Source organism: Doryrhamphus excisus, chromosome 6 (genome assembly GCF_030265055.1).
Source record: "Doryrhamphus excisus isolate RoL2022-K1 chromosome 6, RoL_Dexc_1.0, whole genome shotgun sequence".
Taxonomy (NCBI): Eukaryota; Metazoa; Chordata; class Actinopteri; order Syngnathiformes; family Syngnathidae; genus Doryrhamphus; species Doryrhamphus excisus.
The window spans coordinates 5,451,188-5,472,720 of NC_080471.1; the positions used below are offsets into that span (position 1 = coordinate 5,451,188).

Below are 21,533 nucleotides of genomic sequence, written 5' to 3' on the forward strand. Positions count from 1 at the left end.
CAAGCTCATCAAAAAAAAAAAAAGTCCACCATTCTCAACTTTGCTCGGAATTCTTGCGCCGAGTGGACATTCAGCACTTTTTCACTTCATACAACTTCTGTAGTGCGGTTCGATGCTTATAGAAACACAGCAGGTGGTGTGTATTAATGTAGTATATTTATCATGACGCATCCCTGCAGGAGTTCCTGATCCCCTAAGAGTCTGCGGCTGTAATGTGTGGTGATTCTTGTCAAGGAACCACATTCTTAGGAACGCCGCTCCGGTTTCACAGTGATTACTCACACCGAGCTGTCCGAGCATTCGTGGCATTCTCTTCATCCGATTAATTAGGGCCTTAACAAGGCTCCAAGAGGGATGGGGACTTGGATGTGGATGCTGGTGACAGAGTCAAAGGCTTCCAATGCCAAACTCTTGTTGCCGCGGCCTTAATGAGGCACAAGAATGTATAGCAGTGTCAGAGAATACTTCTGTTTAACTTTCTGTTTGCATTTTTTAAATGTCCTCATGCGGTATCCAACAATAGTCCAGTCAAGTTTTTCCCTTTGTAGCATTGTTTAAACATGCCAGCGCAGTATAATGCATGTCAAATGAGTAATTGGCCAAACCAAGTCCTGAGGCCCGACATTGTTGTTTTGGTTTGTTTACTTAAAACAGATTATCGGACTAATCACGTAACATAGTCATGGGCCTATTTAAAAAGTGTAAATGAAGCTGCCTGCCCTGTGAGCTTTTACGAACAATACTCGACGGAATGGAACGGCTAAGTGTTAGCTGTCAAACATTTGTTGCATTTCTCTTTTGTTTATTATAAATTATTGATAACATACAGTATGCTGGTCTTGGACTGTTGACTTAATTGAGACATTTGGTCGTTTAAGTGCTTGTGATTGACATTGTGTTCTGTTTTCTGAAAAGCGGTTTTGTTGAGCTTTTAGCTGAAGTGCTTCTCGTTATGTGGAAGAATCGTGTAGCCGTTCCCAATGCAACACAAAAACAAAACATCTTCCATTAGTATGGGATGCTGGTGTTTTTAAATGTTTTGAAGTTGTTTCCATCCCCCAAATATGAAATACAAGGATTAAATTGCAACTGTAGTATTTTTGGAACACAAAAATCCTTATCTTTATGCACTTTTGTTCCATTTTCTTTGCAGTCTCACCCCAGAGAACAAGTTAATATGAGCTAGCTAACAATGTACGTCATTGGGATAAAAACAAAAACGACAGTGTACCATTTACATAACTGACCTGTATACCAACCAAGCTACAGTGATATTGTTATTTTAGCAGCTAACATGAAGTACTATATTTCTGGTATAGCACCACAACGCGTCGCTATAGGTGTTACTTCAAGGTACTCCCTAGTAACGCTACCTACTGGTGCTGCTAAATGTGTTGTTAGTTTTGAAAAGGTACGCTAGGTTATGTATTATATATTGTTGAAGGTTGTGGCAATAAGTCGAAAAGTTGGTCAAGTTTGAGATTCCACAAGCTACCAACAAAACAACGGGACATGCCGAAGCAGTGGGTACAAGCCCTCAACTTAGGTGTGTCCCAATGACGTGCATTGTGAGTTAGCTCATATTAACCTGTTTTCTGGTGTTATAATGCACAGAAAAGCTAAATAAATATGTGTCCATGTTTCACATAAGGATACTGAATGACGGGCAAAATTCCCAAAAAGTGCAGTTCCCCTTTAAAAGTGGAACCGAATGATTATTCAGTAATGCGTAATGTGTAATTTGAAGTTTTTATTTTATCTTGTACCTAAGTCGCATTGATGTCCCTCAACAGATTCAAGTCTCAGCATATTCCAGCTGAGCCCGTACTCCAGGAAACCTCACAATCCTACAAGAAAACTTTTAATAACCCCAGTTTCCCAGAGTTACAAAAGTATCGCTGAACTTGTGAGTTGGGGATCTGCCACGCAATTTTTTGGCCGCATCATTGCCTGCTCCGGAATGATTAATCTTGCCATGGCGAACGGAGGTGGCATCCTCCCCCCTCCTGCATGAAGCAGATGTTGTAAATCCACTGCAGCTCACGCAGACAGGTGCCCTCCAGCCACTTTTTTTTTTTTTTTTTTTTTTGCGTCTGGTGCCTCGGTAATGGCGCATTTCCTTTCCTTTTCCTGGAACACGGAGGGAATGAGGCAGGACACCATCCAACCTCGATCATCTCCTCATTATAAGATTATACGGTAGAGGATAGTTGACCAGTCACCTCAGAGGGGGGGTTGGAGAACACGGTTAAGTATTTTCAGATGTAAGCTCTTTGTAGATGGTGATTGAATAAGATTGTTGCAATGAAAGGAATTAAAGTTGAGTGTCAATTTAGAACCACGAGTTGTGGTGCAAACACTTTAGAAGACATTACAGTCTAAACAAAGAGCCACTTCTGCACCGCTCTGGATGGCGGCCATGTTGTTCAACCAGTCTTGCTCAAACTTTACACATATCTGCTTGTCAGTCCACTAAAGCTGAATACTACATTTGGGGGAGATTCAGCTAAACATCTCAAAGTCAAGTTAGAGGGGACCTATTGTGCTTTTTTTTTTTTTTTTAATGCAACTTATAGTCCGGAAAAATACGGTATTTATAATATATACATTTAAAACATTGTTCACTTCTGATGTTTTGAGAGGAGAAGCACAAAACAACTTTGAAACATTCCATTTGAATTTAATTTCCGTACTTTTCTGTAATTTCCGGTGTATAAACTACAACTTTTTGTTAAACTTTAAACCTTGCAGCTTTTACAGTGATGTGGCTCATTTAGGGCTAGGCTCTAATGTTGTGACATCTCCTTTACTTTAGGACTACTACTAATTGTTTAAATACTGTGTTGCGCTTTTTTGGAAGTCAATCAGTCAATCAAGAGCTGTCAGTGCACTCACAACGAGCTTGTCAACCCATTGGAAATCGCACAAGGTCATTGTACTGGATATAAAAATAAAATAAAAATAACAATATAACAGTCTGATTCACTGTCATCTTATCAAGAACACAAAAGTCATCACACAGCAACTTAACACTGAAAACTATATATGAGAAATATATAAACACAAGTTAAAATGATGAAAAGTTAAAAATGGAAAAAAAATCTTTTAAAGTTTTGCCATAATGAATTACGTCTGAGCAACACAATCATTGGTTTCTGCCAACGATGCGATGACGTCAGCCTCTAATAAATTATGTATTAATGTATTTTACAGCACAGGTTGGATTTTATTTTGTTGCACTGCAAGGATTTGCGGTGTTTTGAGAAAACAAGATCAGTGCGTGATTGCACACACGCACAGCTTGGAGGGGAACGTTGCATATCACATATAACACAAGATGGTCATGGTTGCTGGAATCGAAAGTGACAGTGGTCGGTACTTGTTTCTTGTTAGTACTCTAGAAATTGCAAAAAAAAATTCTATTGTGCTTTTTCCACTTTTCTGACCTATGAATGTAGTTGCAATGTTATATTCTGGTGTTAATCAATGCCAAAGTTTCAGATAATGAGGTTTGTGTATTTGGAAGTGAGCCCTGAAAGAAGTTTGGGATGGCTCAAAACGTTCGTTTAGAAAAGGTGTGGTAGAACCAATCCTTTGTGACATCACAGAGGGGTGGACTTCCTTATAGATTTCAGAGTTAGGAAGCACTTTGGGCGTGTGACTAATCACATCGGAGTGGGCATGGGTGGAATACATCAAAACGGGCCGTTTTGGCAGGAAGCGCAAATCAAAGGAAATAGGTGCAGATTCTGCAAATCTAAAAAAAATTCAGTGTGGGTTATTGTGTATAGCTGCTCTATTGGAGTCCACAACTCATTACAAAGGGTCGAAAAATTAGAATAATAAGTCCCCTTTAACTCTTTCAAGACATATTTCTACTTTTTATAATCCAGAACGCCTGATTCTTCCAACTTATACGTATTTTATGTTTTTTGCGCGAGAGGCAAAAAAAAAGGTGATGGCAGAAGTGCATTTGGATAAAAGCTTGGCTGGGTCATTTTAAAGGAATAATCACACATGACAAGAAGAGAGCGTGGAGGGGTGTAGCGTGCAAAAGGTTGCATATTATTTTTTTAAACTTGTATTAACCAGGAACTGATATTTTACCAAAACTTTAACTATATTCTACTGCTGGTATAGCACCACAAATTATGGAATGGAATGAGTAAGGAACTCAAATAATGGACTAAAATGAGGTTTATGACATTTACAAAGTACAAGGAAGTACTGTGTACTGTGTACATGCAATCCTGTCTAACCACTTTCTACTTACTCTTCATTGTTTTTGTTTTCTGTCAGCTATTAGCCCTTTCATAAGTTATTTTTATTATTATTATAAGTTGTTATTATTATTATTATGTGGCGGGCGAGTGGTTAGCGCGCAGACCTCACAGCCAGGAGACCAGGGTTCGATTCCACCCTCGGCCATCTCTGTGTGGAGTTTCCATGTTCTCCCCGTGCATGCGTGGGTTTTCTCCGGGTACTCCGGTTTCCTCCCACATTCCAAAAACATGCTAGGTTAATTGGCCACTCCAAATTGTCCATAGGTATGAATGTGAGTGTGAATGGTTGTTTGTCTATATGTGCCCTGTGATTGGCTGGCCACCAGTCCAGGGTGTACCCCGCCTCTCGGCCCAAGACAGCTGGGATAGGCTCCAGCACCCCCCGCGACCCTTGTGAGGAAAAGCGGTAGAAAATGAATGAATGAATTATTATTATGTATTTATTATGACAGTATTATTATGATAATCTATTTATGGTGACCTTGACTCCTACTTTTACCACATTGTTATACTAACTTATTATTTTCCTATGTATTTAAAACTGGCAAAGACATTTAGAATACAAGAAGTGAACAAATGTATTGCAATTGAAGTGAAACGGAAATGAGCCATGTAGAACTGTGAATTGTATTATGGGATGTATTCCACTGTAACATGGATTTTCAAATCAAATGAAACCATTACAAGTGTGGACACTCTGTGTAGCTATTTGTTTGCCAAAAAAAAATGAAAATTTAAAAAAATAGTTTTTGATTGAAAAACCCATATAGCAGTGGTGCTGTGTTCCATTCCAGTGCATTATTTGCATTTTAACCACAAATCCTACTGAAATGTATGCATTGTCTATCCATGCTGTTCTTATTTACATCAATCCATACCCTCATTAAATGCGACTAATCAATTAAGCAATTGCTATTCCTTAGGGACCATCTACTCATCCTTTCAGCCAGCTCCTGCCCAATGACCATGTCATGTCCACACTGTCAGCGATTGCTTTAATGGTGTCATTGGTAATTATTTTATATTATATTTTATATATTTTGTATTCCCTATCCTTTGCATCATTGGAATCCGGTGTTCTTCTTTCCTGCATGTCAATCTATGATATTGAATTCAATTAAGGGATTGTGGCATGATTGTGATGCTTATAGTCACGTGGCCATTTCCTGTATTTCCCATTTCTACGCCGCATTGATAATTACATTTATTCATGCAAACAGACGTTTCCAGACATTCCTTTTTATTGTGGCTAAGTTTGGGCCACACACGGCTTTGGCTGATTTGATTAACAAGAGAGCTCCTCCTGGGCATAAGAGATGGCAAATTAATTTCAGTGAAAAACTCAGCTGCTGTATGTTCTGCCCTGGGAACGCAGATAAGAAACTATTGAATTAGCCGGTGGTGTTTACTTGGCTGTGCACGCTGTAAACTAACAATGCAATACTGATTCAATTCTATACAACAATTATTCTTTAATGAAATAGCATCAATAATTCAACACAAAGCGCGACTGCAGATATCAAATAGTCCTGCTTACTGGCGTCGTTCATCGCGACTGTCAGGAAATCTGTGCAATGAAACAGTGAAACGTGAAGATGAAGATGAAGATGAAGGTGGCTGCATGATGCTTTCTCGTGCATTGGGTTTAGCTCATAAATGTTTCAAAATTGTTTTTGGCTTGCGTTGCAAAAGACTTTTGACGTAGCAGATACCTTATGGGGTAGGCAGCGTAATAGGCTAATGTTTATGGAAGATTGATATTTGAGAGACGGGGGAGGCTAAGGCTATAAAAGCCCCGATATACTTTCACCAAGGGAATGGCTGAAGGAGATGAATATCAGTAGCTGCAACAGGGCATCGGAATTCCAAAGGAATTCATCTTGGACTCGGCAGGAGTTTGCCTGACTACTGATTTGGAATTATACGGCGGCCATGTTGTTTAAGCAGTCCTGCGGTTTACACGCATGTACTTGTCAGTCCTCTAAATGTGTGTTCCAAATTTTGTGGTGATTTGGCTAAACAGCCTAAAGTTACAATGGGTGTTTTGGATAGTGCTGTGTGAGAAATTTCAAGTCATGGTTTTGGGGTGTAGCATGCTCAGACGCTTGTGATGGTGCCACTCGTACATGCACGCACACACACACACATCACAATATCACCCCACACATTGACAGATGGTAATAAACAGTCTATAATATTGTTCTTATGCTAATTCATTCATTCATTTTCTACCGCTTTTCCTCACGAGGGTCGCGGGGGGTGCTGGAGCCTATCCCAGCTGTCTTCGGGCATAAGGCGGGGTACACCCTGGACTGGTCGCCAGCCAATCACAGGGCACATATAGACAAACAACCATTCACACTCACATTCATACCTATGGACAATTTGGAGTGGCCAATTAACCTAGCATGTTTTTGGAATGTGGGAGGAAACCGGAGTACCCGGAGAAAACCCACGCATGCACGGGGAGAACATGCAAACTCCACTCAGAGATGCCCGAGGGTGGGATTGAACCCTGGTCTCCTAGCTGTGAGGTCTGCGCGCTAACCCCTAGACCACCATACCGCCCGTTCTTATGCTAATGTTTTTAAAATATGTTTTAAAGACAAAACATTACATTTTTAATGTTTTCAAAATAAATTGTTCCAGACATTTTTTTTTTACTTTAATCCAAATTTCTGTTTGGTAGCCTTTTGTTTTGTAACAAAATAGTTGATTTAACATGGCATTTCTCCTTGTTATGATTTGTGTCAGATTTCCACCCCAACTACTGCATTCAAGAAGCTAAAAAATTCCAAGTTGACTCCACTTAAAAAAATTTGTAACCTCGCAAAATCTAGCAAATTATTTCACGTAATTTCAACACACAACTAAGTTTCTCCAAGTTGACGTGACTTATTGATTTGTTGTGGGAACTTCATTTTTTAGGTCAAATAACCAAATATTTTGGTTGTATCAACAATGTAAATCAAGTCATCTCAACTCATCAACAAATAATTTCAATTAATTTCAATTTAATATTGAGTTGAATTTACTTGAGCTAATTAGTTGGACTAAATCAAAATTCAGTTGAAATGACTTGAGTTCTATTGTTGATACAACACAAATATTTGACCTATTAAAGAAAGTTCCCAAAACAAAGCAATAAATCACGTGAACTTAACCTTTTAAGTTGGAGAAACTTAGTTGTGAGTTGAAATGACCTGAAATAATTTGCTAGATTTAATCACAATTTCAAGGCAGCGAGGTTACAAATTTTTTGAAGTTGAGTCAACTTGGATTTTTTTTACAGTGTAGTCGTAGTAGTCGTAGTGTAGTAATGTTCATTCAGTGGTAGAAGATTTACACCATAAGGTGTCCTAATTTTCTCACATGACTGTATCTTGCGTGTTATAAGTAGGAGTGTCTTAAGCCTCGATCACAGCCCACTCTGCGTGTTTTTTTTAGTCACGTTTTAGTGTTTTTTAGTGTTATAGCCCCTACCTGAGCAAAACAAGTGTCTTGTTTTTGTTCTAAATATATACGTATATATAAATAGCCTATTTTGGATACAAAAACAGTACATTTTGTGTTAATAAATAATTGAAAATGATGTGTGTGTTTAACAGAAGACTATTCTTACTACACATAAATAAAATCCCCCGCTTCAGTGGCACGGTCCACAGGAGCTGAGCGTGAGCTTTTAACGCGAGGAAGACCGTCAGCATCGACTTATTGGTTCAAAATGGCCAGTAAAAATAAGGAAGTATTTTGAAAAGGTTAAAGATGATTCCAGAAACATGCAACATGTGTAGCAGCTTCTTCCATGTCATACCGCAACAACCAACATGGCATATCATTTCATTAAATTTAGGCTGTTATGCCAACTCATTTCCCGAATGTGGATTTTAATGGAAGAAATTGGACTGCCAACCACTTTGGTAAGCCATGTTGTCCTATTCCAGTGCTTCTCAATGAACTTGAGACTGAAACCAGAAAAATGCAAGAAAAAGGAGAGCAGAGACGCGTATAGAAGAGTAATTCAAGCATATTCAAGAGGGGGTACTGTTGCGTTCCCCTTGACAGTTCCCGGTTCCCTACTATTTAAGAAGCACTGTCCTATTCAATATGCACTTTTCTGATATCGGATATGCCCACTTGCCACCAGCGACCGTGCTTCGGAATGTTTTTAGCCTTTTCATTTGATGAATGAGATCTGTTTATTTGTTGGGATCGCCATTAGCTAAGCTCTTTGGCGACTATGGAGAAAGTCAAACAAATTGGTACTGACTATGAACTTCTATCTATCTTTAGTCGAAGACAGCCCTCGTTAGCACTGACCAGTAACTCTTCATTGTGATGAGTATATTGTCTGAACTCACTCATTATCATCCTGTTTCTGTCAACTGTTAACCCTTTAATCAGTTATTATTCTAATGTATTTGCAATAAGTATAAACATTACGCCACCACATTGTTATGTCTTATTACTTTCTTATGTATTCACAATTAGTGAAGACTAGATTTGGAAAGCAGGAGGTGAGCAAGTGAATTGCAACTGATGTGGTATGGATGGTGGTAGGATTAAATAAGCTTTGCTTCTTCCTAGTCGTTTTTGGACATGTGGAACTGAATTGTTCTTTGTGATGTACTCAGTTTAACTTACATATTCAAAACAAATTAAACCATAACCATAGCTGGAACTATGTAAAATCCTATTTTTCTCACGGGAAAGTCAACACACGTCAGAGAGAGCAAGAATGTAGTAAGGAAACAAAGAAATTGCATTTTCATTGAAAATCAACATTACTGTGTTTCAGTATGTCCTTCTGAAAACGAGTGGCGATATATACGTAGGTCTTGGTGTGCAATGAAAATTTTCATTTCACACTCAGCTAACCTGGGAAGGTATATGTACTGTATGTCCTTGGACCTTTTGGCAGAACCCCCACCTCAAGAACTTCTTTCCATCTATCATCATGAAAATCCACTCACCCCTAACAGAGTCCAGGAAAGATGTGGAGCTCAGGCTTCCTCTTTAAAAAAAAAAAAAAAAAGGCTCCAGTGGGGGTTAGGGTAGGTTAGCTTGTCTGAAAACAGTTTTTCTTGCTGGGCAACCACCTGCAAATCTGAGCTAATGAGCTTGTGTTTCGCTCTTCTTTGAACCTACTATGAAATGTGGATAAATGTTTTTAAGATATCGGTTTTCTCAGCTTTATGAAATTGTCTTGTATCGTTGTACTCCCTCGCTCATCCTCACAGATGTAGCAAACACATATTGGCTAGATACTCTGAAAAAAGGAACCATGAACTCACCATGATTTAGACCAGGGGTCTCAAACACGCGGCCCGCGGGCCAAATGTGGCCCGCAGGACACTAGTTTGAGGCCCCCGTCTTGATATGAAAGTTTAATGTTAGTGCGGCCCGCGCAAGTTTGATATGGATGCTGTATGGTATCATGTACCCAGAAAAAATTATTACCTTTGATTCATGTTCATGTTAAAGGTTAAATAACTGTTAATAGTTATCCTCCATATCCGTGTGGAAGTGGTAAGTTTTTGGCTATTTAAGTTTAAAGGAAATAACTTGAAGGCTACCGTTTAGGTCGCTAGCTCTCTAGTTTGCGAGTTAGCATGTGTCTCAAGACCCTGCAGTTGCGCAATATGTTGTAAATAAAAAGAGTATAAATGTGACTATAGTCGTGTTTTGTCATGTCTACAGGGCTCTAATAATGCTTTGTTCATTTTAATCTGAAAAAAATCATTTGTCTACCCACCAACTATATGTGCTTTCTTAAGTTTTTATTATTTGCCATTTTATTATTATTATTATTATATATATTTATTTATTACTGATTGATTGATTTTCTTTATTCTTGATTTGTTTATTTATTTTTCATCTTATTTTGTGCAGAAAAATAAAAAGTAAGTTATTTGAGAACAGTGGAATGTTTTATCAGAGCTTTTATTGTAGAAAATCGGAACCAAAGCACTGAAAAAGTTTGTATATTTTTCTGTTTTTAATAAATGCGTTTTTTTTTGTTTTTTTTTGGAAAACCTGATGCGGCCCAGCCTTGGCCAGACTCTAGCTCCAGTGGCCCCCAGGTAAATTGAGTTTGAGACCCCTGATTTAGACAAAAACATTAATTAATTCATTCATTCATTTTCTACCGCTTTTCCTCGCCAGCCAATCACAGGGCACATATAGACAAACAACCATTCACACTCACATTCATACCTATGGACAATTTGGAGTCGCTAATTAAAAAAAAAAAAAGTAACCATAAATGTTAATTTATCCATTTTGTTTATATTTATATTTCTTTTATATGCCTTTAGGGTTATTTTATACACTTAAAAATATATTTGAAAAACTATAAAAGTGTGTTTTGTTTTAACATTTTTGAAAAATGGGAAGTACCAACTACTGTGTTTTTCTCATTCCTCATCAGTTTGTTTTTAAAACAATGAAACTCTAAAGTTGAATGTCGCCTACACAACTAAAGATATATTTGCATTTTGTTTTCATTGAGCGCAATAAAATCTGCCGGGGAGAACATGCAAACTCCACACAGAGATGGCCGAGGGTGGAATTGAACCCTGGTCTCCTAGCTGTGAGGTCTGCACGCTAACCACTCGACCGCCGTGCAGCCTTGACAAAAACATATTTTACTTATTTTTTCACTTGTGAAACTTACAGAGGATGAGACAATTTCCTCAAAGAGTTGGGGATGCTTCAATGGATCGGCCACCAATCGGTAACGACTGATTTTGTGATTGACATATCACGATAAAAGCCACGATAAAAGCCACGATAAAGCGTGCGGTGTAGTGTCGTGTCTTCTCCCACTTTGCAACAACAACACATCATCACTAGGGTAAAACTAAACGGTCTAAATTCACTATTTGTGGGTGAACGATCCAACGTTTGGCCGTGTGGAATGAACTTCCAAGACATGCCGTGAAAACCATCTTATGGTGTTCTAGCACATTGTAAAGCTTTACTTTTATACGGAACATGAAGAACAAACACTTGACTGAATATGGTGAGTTTGAGGCTCACGGTGTGACCCGATCACATGCTTTTCCACAGAAATCGATTGGGGCATCCCAAGAAACTTTCACTGCTGCAAATATGACGTTCTCTCAGAATAAGCAAAAATTGTGCAATTTGAAGAGAGAATGGATGATAATGACCCGCAGAAACTCCCATGGCCAAAATCTAACCTTGAATTCAAATTTAAAGTGCTTTAAAAAGCTCTGCTGGGAACACGCCATTTTGTGTGTCTGTAGCTTAAATGCTAATGAGCTGTGTTCGTCCACGCCCATCTTCAACAGAGTGTGTTTCTCTTCCAAGAAGAGTTATTGTGTACTTTATCACTGTTTACATACGTATGTCCATGTACGTAGCAGAGTTTTATTTTTGGATGTATAGCAAAGCTTGGTTCATCAAGGGGCGGCACGGCGGTCAAGTGGTTAGCGTGCAGAACTCACAGCTAGTAGACCAGGGTTCAATTCCACCCTCGGCCATCTCTGTGTGGAGTTTGCATGTTCTCCCCGTGCATGCGTGGGTTTTCTCCGGGTACTCCGGTTTCCTCCCACATTCCAAAAACATGCTAGGTTAATTGGCCACTCCAAATTGTCCATAGGTATGAATGTGAGTGTGAATGGTTGTTTGTCTATATGTGCCCTGTGATTGGCTGGCCACCAGTCCAGGGTGTACCCCGCCTCTCGCCCCAAGACAGCTGGGATAGGCTCCAGCACCCCCACGACCCTTGTGAAGAAAAAAGCGGTAATAAATGAATGAATGAATGAATGAATGAATGTTTCATCAAGCTTGAAGAGAATCAGATCAGTATCATGTCCATAAAGAAGGAGGTTTTTACCCTGAGTCATGGAAAACCGCAACTTCAAAAAGTGGGCATTTCAACACGTCCAACAAGTTCGGGAGATGATCGATTATTCTCACATTTGGTAATGGCAATGGTTTTATTTCATTTGAACATGCATCAGATTACAATTGAATGCATCACATAATCAGTTCCCAGTTCCACATGTCCAAAAGGAGTAGGAAGAAGCAAAGCTTATTAAATCCTACCCCTCCGTCTGGTACTTACAATCAGTAACTGTTACATTTGTCCACTTCCTGCTTTCCATAATTTTTTAATTTTTTAATTTTTTAATTTTTTAATTTTTTAATTTTTTAATTTTTTAATTTTTTAATTTTTTATTTTTTTAATTTTTTAATTTTTTTATTTTTTTATTTTTAATTTTTTAATTTTTTAATTTTTTAATTTTTTAATTTTTGGTGCTTTTAAACAAGCTCTATGTACACATACAGTATTGCTGGTAGAACAACATTAAAAAGTCACTTTTACATAATAGGAGACCTTAAAGCTCAGCTTTCATTTGGAAGTGATTCTCTCCTCCTCTCAACTTTGTGTAGGGATTGAAGTCATTACATATTATATTGTAATATTGTAGGCAGATGATGATGGCAGTCATTCAGTAATGACACTGTAAAAGGTCATCAGAGCGAGACGGACTTTGCTCGAATGGCAACGCGTCGGCCAGGCTATCTCCTCTGCAGACTTCACAGCCTTAATAATTAAATACTTAAGGCATTTTCAAAGCTCTGACAAAGGCTGGAGAAGTGAGCCGATTCGCGGGAAACGCATAACGGCCTCACTGTCTCTAAAGCTTTTAACTCCAAGCTCAGACAACAGGGAAGTAAATGTTGCTGCACTTTATTGATAGGTAGAATACGCACATCCTTGATGGACTTTTACTTCCTGCTCGCTCAACGCACAGCCATATATGATAATAATAATCAGCTATGTTAAAAGTTGAGTATGAGGACAGATGCAAGCTACGTCTGGCCGTTACTTCCTTTTCTACGATGTTTTGATGTATTGCAGATAATACTCAACTCTAGAGTACAAAGTGGACATAATTATATGATGGTGTGGCTTCATAAATCATACAATATGTTTAATGTAACATGACTGAGTACTTTGGGGAGTACATGTATTGGAGAATTCATTCATTCATTCATCCATTTTCTACCGCTTATCCTCACGCGGGTTGCGGGGTGCTGGAGCCTATCCCAGCTGTCTTCAGGCGAGAGGCGGGGTATGTTATGTTATGTTATATAATAGTCTGTAAAATTAAATAATTTTAAAAAATAAAAAAATTGCTACAACTATAATGATGAAAATGGTAATATTAATGATGATTATAATAATGGTGACAATAATAACAATAATAATGGTAATAATGATAAAGATGATAACAATAATGATGATAATGATAACAATAATAATATTACAATGATAATAATAACAGGGGAAAACAAGACTGTGGCATGAACATGATTATATCTTGCAAAAAGGGGTAGGCATTTAGAAGCTTTTGCTTCAGCCTACTCCTTTTGGGCTTGTGATCAGATAGTTGAATATAAATGTAAATAATGGAAAGTTATATTTTGATTGATGTAAGAAATGCACTGTAATATTTCATATATTTCCCCAAATAAAATAAATATATATATATATATATATATATATATATATATATATATATATATATATATATATATGTGTAAATATATATACATTTTTAAAACTCATATATAAAAATTTGGTTTCTACCATTATAGAGCCTTGTAGACATTAAATAACAACCCTACAGTCACCTTCACACTTTTTATTATACATTATAGTAGGCATAGTAATAGAAAATAAGCCATCTTAATCATACATAAATAATATAAGCTAGATTCACAGTTAACCCCGACATCCCCAGTCGTGGCTGTTGTGTCATCAATGTAACGTTACTGACACCTAGAGACCAGAATACTAGAATAGAATACTGTACTGCCGCTGTGGAGAGACTCACAATGCACTTAAGTTGCTTTATGAACAAGCAGTGAAAATCCACACAGCCACTCTTTACACTGTTAACTGTGACTATGAATGTCTATATGGTCTATAGTATGTGGCCTACGATTGACTGGCGTACCCGACCTCTCGCCCAAAGCCAGCTGGGATGGACGCCATTATATGTATGCCCTCGACCTTAGTGAGGACAAGTGGCACCCAATGAACATAGTTCCAAATGACAGACACTTTTAGAAAGTAAGACCAACCTTGATGTTTTAGTTTCAAGTTTCCATTGTAACCATGACAACAGATACATGTATGCAAATGGTTATATTAGGACTCTTAACTGGAGTACCCTACCCACACATTTTCTATTGTAAGTACATAAAGGTACGACATAATCTAAATTTATGCTGCTAAATAATGATGACTAAGCATAAAACAGGTTGAAAGAGCACATCAAATGTACATTTATTATCTAATATTTATTATCAGACATGGATGTGTTATTAATGGCCGTGTTCCACGTGGCGAAGATGTTTTGTCACCTTCCAACGACAAAATTCATAGCAAATGCCTTCCAGGAGGTCAAGCCAATATGCTCGGTAATGGCATGCTTTGCGCTACTTATCTATCACCATTAAAGACTCGGGTCACATCCCACAATGTCGAAGCCATAAAGTCCAAAAATACCGTTGGACTCGAGCCGGGTGCTGATACAGTGGAAATCTAAACCAGGGAAATGTGGCAAAGTGTAAGAATTTAGTAGGACATCATTTCCCAGTTAAAAGCTATTGATGTAACCGTCAACAAACATGGTGGACAGGCTATGTTAAAAAACACCATATTTTGCCTGTATTGCAAAGTGCATCAGCCATTCCAGTCATATTAATAACAAATGTTATTTGTTCATATTTTTGATTGCAAATTCCAAATTCCAATCAAGCTAAGCGATACCACACACACGCACAATAAAAAATCTATTCCTCCATCACTAGTCTCTTTAATAGTAGCAGAAGATTTAACCACACTTTAAACTCTGCTTTTTTGAACAATGAGGAGCTATGTTCAAAGATATCACGGAATTTAGGGTCCATGTACTTGTTGTCAGTGTATTTTCCACCATGTATTTTCCAGTTACCAAGTGAGTGATAAGAATATCCACTTCATGTTTTTCTTTATCGTCCTCTTTATTGACACACAGGGAGGTTATAAAGCTGTTTTTGTGATGTCCAGAGTGTCCCTGAATGCATCTATGCGTTCTTGTAATGAGATTGAGTAAGTGCCTGGCCGTGTGTGTGTGTGCGCGTGTGTATATATGTGTGTATATATGCCTCGGTTAAGGTGTGTGTATATATATATATATATATATATATATATATATATATATATATATATATATATATATATATATATATATATATATATATATATATATATATATATATATATGTGTGTATAGATAGATATATATATAATATACAATACATATAGTGTTGATATACTGCTGTTGATGTGTTCAGGTGTGTTCACAAAAAAAATGAATGTAGATAATAGATAATGAAGGTTCATGGTCATGCATTCGTGCGCGCACGTGCGGACGTGTGTACATGCGTTAAATTTTCCCTTGGATGTGTATCCTCCTGCACGCTACACTCCCGTTCTCTTTCCCTTCCTGCTTGCTGTGGAGTGTTTATTACATGAGACAGTTCCATGCCGAGCTCTTATAAAATGCCATTTGTGCTGCATAAACTACACTAAACATGATCTCTTTTAGTGTGAAGTTGAGTCATCAACTTATTTGCCTCTCGCACAAAAATAACGTAAAATACGTTAAATGGGGGGGGGGTTGGGGATTTTGGGATCAGGCGTTTGGGTTGGAAAATAATGTATGAATCCATCTTTGGTAGAAAATTAGTTAAAGGGGACCTATTATGCGAAGTTCCTGTGCTTTGTATTGAGTTGTGGACTCCTATCGAGCCGCAACACACGATAACCCACCCAGAAAGCTTTCTAGATCTTCCAGAATCTGCACCTATTCTAGCTGTATTTCCTTCGATTTCCAAAATGGTCTGGTTTAATTTATTCCACCCATGGCCTGCCTCTGGTCACGCTTACTCTGCTGTGATTGGTCCCACTTCGCCTGTACAGTTAACACAAGGCCCATATGAGGAAGCCTGGCTCACTGTGATGTCACAGGGTGCCAGTGTTTGAAAAAAAAAATTCTGAAACTGAGTATTCTAACTACATTCATAGGTCTGAAAAGTGGATAAAGCATAATAGCCGAAGAATGTTTGCTTCAACTCTTAGTATGTTAATTAAATCTTCAATTCAGACATTATGCTTGTATTTAATGACAGATAATCATAAAATAGCACCAAGATAATAAGCACATTGGTCAAGCGGAGATTCATTCATTCATTTATTTTCTATCGCTTATCCTCACGAGGGTCGCTGGAGGGTCCCAGCTGTCTTTGGGCGAGAGGCGGGGTACACCCTGGACTGGTGGCCAGCCAATCACAGGGCACATATAGACAAACAACCATTCACACTCACATTCATACCTATGGACAATTTGGAGTGGCCAATTAACCTAGCATGTTTTTGGAATGTGGGAGGAAACCGGAGTACCCGGAGAAAACCCACGCATGCACAGGGAGAACATGCAAACTCCACACAGGGAGGGTGGAATCGAACCCTGGTCTCCTAGCTGTGAGGCATTTGAACATGCATCAGATTACAATTGAATGCATCACATAATCAGTTCCCAGTTCCACATGTCCAAAAGGAGTATCTGGTACTTTTACAATCAGTAACTGTTACATTTGTTCACTTCCTGCTTTCGTAATATAGTTTAAGTTTTTATTTTTTTGTTTTTTTTTGTCAGTACCGAAGTACTCGGTGATATGAGCATCCAATGCCATAATGGGTACCATAGTGCGTGTCAATATAGTGATATATATAGCACATCATGACTGGTTCAAGACTCTTCATCCTTGTATTTAGCAAACATCAACTGCTTGTATTGTTTCTTGAATTGGCTCATCGTTGTGCATTGTTTGATTTCCTTACTCAATCCATTCCATAGTTTGATTCCACATACTGAAATGCTATGGCTAGCATAACGTAGTCCTAGCATAGAAGTTTTTCAAATGTACTTCTTCCCTGAGATCATATTTCTCCTCTCTTGTAGAGAAGTATTGGATGACATTTTTAGCTAATTGCTTATTTTTAGCCTTATGCATTATTTTTGCTGTTTGAAGATGAACTATATCAGCAAGTTGAAGTATTTGTGATTTTAGAAATAAGGAGTTAGTATGTTCTCTGTAGGCAGCATTATGAATTATCCTTACTGACCTTTTTTTGCAGTACATTTAGCCAGTGAAGATTGCTTTTATAGTTATTAGCCCATATTTCCACACAATAAGTAAGATATGGTAGAACCAGAGAGCAATAAAGAGTGTGGAGTGATTTCTGATTGAGAACAAATTCTACTTCAATACTGAAATATTTCTGGCCACCTTATGTTGTATATTTGTAATATGAGGTTTCCAGCTCATATTTTCATCTATTGTGATCCCCAGCAATCAATTAATAATTATTTTTTTATAGGAATTACTAGTAAAGTACAGATTACGGATGAGAGTGACCTAAATATACTAACTTTTCCTAGTCGAGAGACTATCGGAGACTGAATGTTTTGAACTCCTACTTCTGTGACAGATTCCAGGATGTAGTCTGCCTAGATCGTTTGTCGTTTGTTGGAACTGACCCTGTGTTACAGTTGCAGCTTCTTGATGGGAACTGGTTGTGAAATATCTACTTCCTAAAATAATCCCAAAGTCCCCAAAATTGCACAAAACTCTGTATAATTTACAGCTTCTGTGTGGATTTGTCAACATGAGCGCCCGTGCACATTTATCATGCAGATAACATCAAAGCCTGCATTGCCTGGACTACTTGCCGGGCATCCGTTCCATTTTTCATAACAGCAGCGATAATGCAGTTTGAACTCTCTTGTCTCTCACGCTAGCATTCTACTGACCCTCCAGTCCATACACACATGAGGACCTCCAGCAGGCCCACCTCCAGCAGGCCCAGGCAAACCACCAACAAGTCAACCAAACACGCAACACAATTTATGACCTTTTTTGTGGTTTTGTTTTTGATTCCTTCAAACTGCTTAACAGGTTCCCTATCAAGGAACATGTCACTCATTTCTCTCGAGCACAGACATATTTTCCTGACATGAATCAGCAGGCTCCCCTTGAAGGCATCTGGCTGCTGTGCGTGTTATCGTGTCAAACATATGAATCCAAAACTTTTCAGCGAGCCAATTGGAAGCATGTCTAACGTGTACTTGAATTATTTGAACATGCATGAGGTTGACACCCTTGTCTAGTACCAGGGAGACAATGCACCGACAGCAGGTCTCTTAACACCCCCTCCAAAATCAATAGCGCACCTTCTTTCAATTACACAGAGAGCAGGTGTCACATTAATGTTGCCACTTTGGGACGTTTTACTGGAATAAACAGCTCAGCAGAACATGAATAGAAAAGGAATGCCTTATTTGTTTTGGTCATTGATGTGCATGATGGCGCGTCAGTACATTTTCACCGTCCAAAACTAAGAAGAACTAAGAAGCCAAGTTTATTTATCCCTCCTTCATCATGTGTGTTTGATATGTTAAATAATAACTGAATAGAAGATTACAAAAATTAAAAGATTGAAGGTACAGTAATGCATGCATGTGCTGTCAAATAGTAAAATAGTAAAACACATTTGAATATTACTCAATCACACCACGGCTGAAACTTTTTATGATTAAGGAAGAAAAAAAAAACCTCCAACCCTACAGGGCCCCATGTGAAAAAGTGATTGCCCCCCCCCCCCCCCCCTTTAAACATAACTGAGATTAATTGAGCTCTATCAGTCTGGAAAATGTCATAAAGCCATTTCAATTTTTTTTACATTTTTTCAATTTATTTTTAATTTTTTATTTTTAATTTTTTATTTTTTATTTTTTATTTTTTATTTTTTATTTTTTATTTTTTATTTTTTATTTTTTATTTTTTATTTTTTATTTTTTATTTTTTATTTTTTAGCTTTAAAGCTTTAAAAAAGCCATTTTTAAAGCATTAGGACTCTCACGATCCCAGGAGTGGCTGGGCAACTCATCCAAGGGGTCACAAAAGACCCCACAACAACATCCATAGAACTGCAGGCCTCACTTGCCTCGGTTAAGGTCAGAGTTCATGACTCCACCATAAGAAAGACACTGGGCAACAACAGCCTTCAAAGCAAACTTAATAAAACTGCTAAAGAAAAAAACAAAGCATGAGGAACCATCTCAATTATGCAGAACACAGCCTGATGATCAACAAGACCTTTGGGAAAATGCAAGACAAAAGCTGAACTTTTTGGAAAGAGTGTGTCACATTACATGTGGCCTAAATGTGAAAAATAATATCACACCAACAGTAAAATATGGTGGTGGTAGTGTGATGGTCTGGGCCTGTTTCGCTGCTTCAGGACCCGGAAAGCTTGCTGTGACAAACAGAATGATGAATCTACTCTCTACCAAAAAGTCTAAAAGGAGAATATCCGACCATCTGTTGGTGACCTCAAGTTGTGCAGCAGGACAATGATCCAAAACACAGCAGAAAGTCAGAATCCTGACCTAAATCCTATTAAGATGCCGTGGTATGACCTTAAAAAGGCGCTTCATGATGGAAAACCATCCAATGTGGCTGAATGACAACAATTCTGCAAAGATGAGTGGACCAAAATTCCTCCGCGGCGCTTCACTGCAAGTTATCACAAACACTTGATTGCAGTTGTTGCTGCCAATGGTGGCCCAGCAAGTTATTAGATTTAGGGGGCAATCACTTTTTCACATATAGCCATGTCGGTTTGATTTTTTTTCCTCCATTAATAACAAAAGGTTATGTGAATTTATGTTATGTTATGTAAATTTAAGTTATGCTTTGTTGTCATTGACTATTATTTCAATTTCTTTGATGATTCATGATCTGTGACATTTAAGTGTGACAAAACGCAAAAGAAAATTTTTAAAAAATCAGGAATGGGGCAATCACTTTTTTACGTATATACATTTATATATTAGGGATGCTCCCATCAGGGTTTTATGCTGCCAATCAGCCATGAGTGACATCTACATTAACTCTACATTCTGGTATCGGTCAGGGGAACTGTTAGACAATCCCAAGGGCCCCAGGCAAATAGGCAAATATAAAATAAATACATGTATATACACTGTATACTATCTATATACTATATATATATATATATGCATTGCAGCCAGTCATTTTGGTGCATTAAATAAACACTTACCTGAAGTTGTGAGGTGGAACAGATAAACCCCCCAGAGGTCCATGTCTCTGCACCAGCTGACAATTTGTTATTTTGTTCTTTGCTACAAACGCGCACCTCTGCTGTTCAATTAGGCGGCAAGACGTTGGTATCCTGAAACACGCATTCTTCTTCTTATTGTTGTTATTGTTAATATTGATGAGGGGAGACGAGGTGTAATCTCCCCAAAGCCGTCAGGTCGTCTTTTGGTGCCTTTTTATAGCTGATAGAATCCCATCAGGTGATCCCAGCTGCGCTCGCTCACTTGCTTGCTGCGCAATTGGAGCCGTGCGTAATAATGAGCTAGAGTGAAAGTTCCACTGTGCGCTTTCTTGTCCATTCGGTGTGTCTGTGTTTGTGTGTCAGTGAGAGACAGAGAGAGAGAGAGAGAGAGAGAGGGGAGGGGAGAGAGTGTGGGAGTGGGAGTAGGGGACGATGAAGCCTCAGGGTGGCGGGATAAGTTTTGCTGAGGCTGAATTGCTGCCTGAATTTCAGCATCTCTGCAAATAGTACACTGATTATTTCCATAGATACACCACACAATCTACTCATTTGCAATACACAAGCTGTATAAAATATGTTGCCTAATGTATATTTAACATTATGAGCTGTGCTGGCCTAAATATTACAAACAGCCGTCATAATCAGCACTGTAAGTTGCATGCACAATAATAAACATATTGATACCTCTGTATCATCATCTTTAGAAATAATAATAATAATAATAAATAATAATAATACATTTTATTTGTATAGCGCTTTTCAAGATACTCAAAGGCACTTTACAAAAGAATGAAGTTGAATAGAGCAAGTAAACAGAATAAAAGACACACCAAAATACAACATTCATTGGTTAATACACAGTTAAAACATGAGTAAAAGCGGGGCGGGGCACATGAAATGCTGAATTTCCCATGTTTTTAGGTTCAGATAGGTGTACCTAATGTTGTGTCTTGATGAAAACATACAATGTAATTTTCCATAATGGTAATGGTTTTATTTCATTTGAACATGCA

At 38.1% G+C, this 21,533-nt stretch overlaps 1 protein-coding gene across 1 annotated transcript in view; it reads right to left on the minus strand.

The window, feature by feature from the left end:
- gfra4b (GDNF family receptor alpha 4b) overlaps positions 1-20,879 on the minus strand; it is a 51,579-nt gene extending 30,700 nt beyond the window's left edge. The window contains exon 1 of the mRNA XM_058076646.1: positions 20,500-20,879. Coding sequence (XP_057932629.1) covers positions 20,500-20,542 — 43 coding nt within the window. The 5' untranslated portion in view covers positions 20,543-20,879. The remainder of the gene's footprint in view (positions 1-20,499) is intronic.
- Between the last annotated feature and the right edge of the window lie 654 nt (positions 20,880-21,533).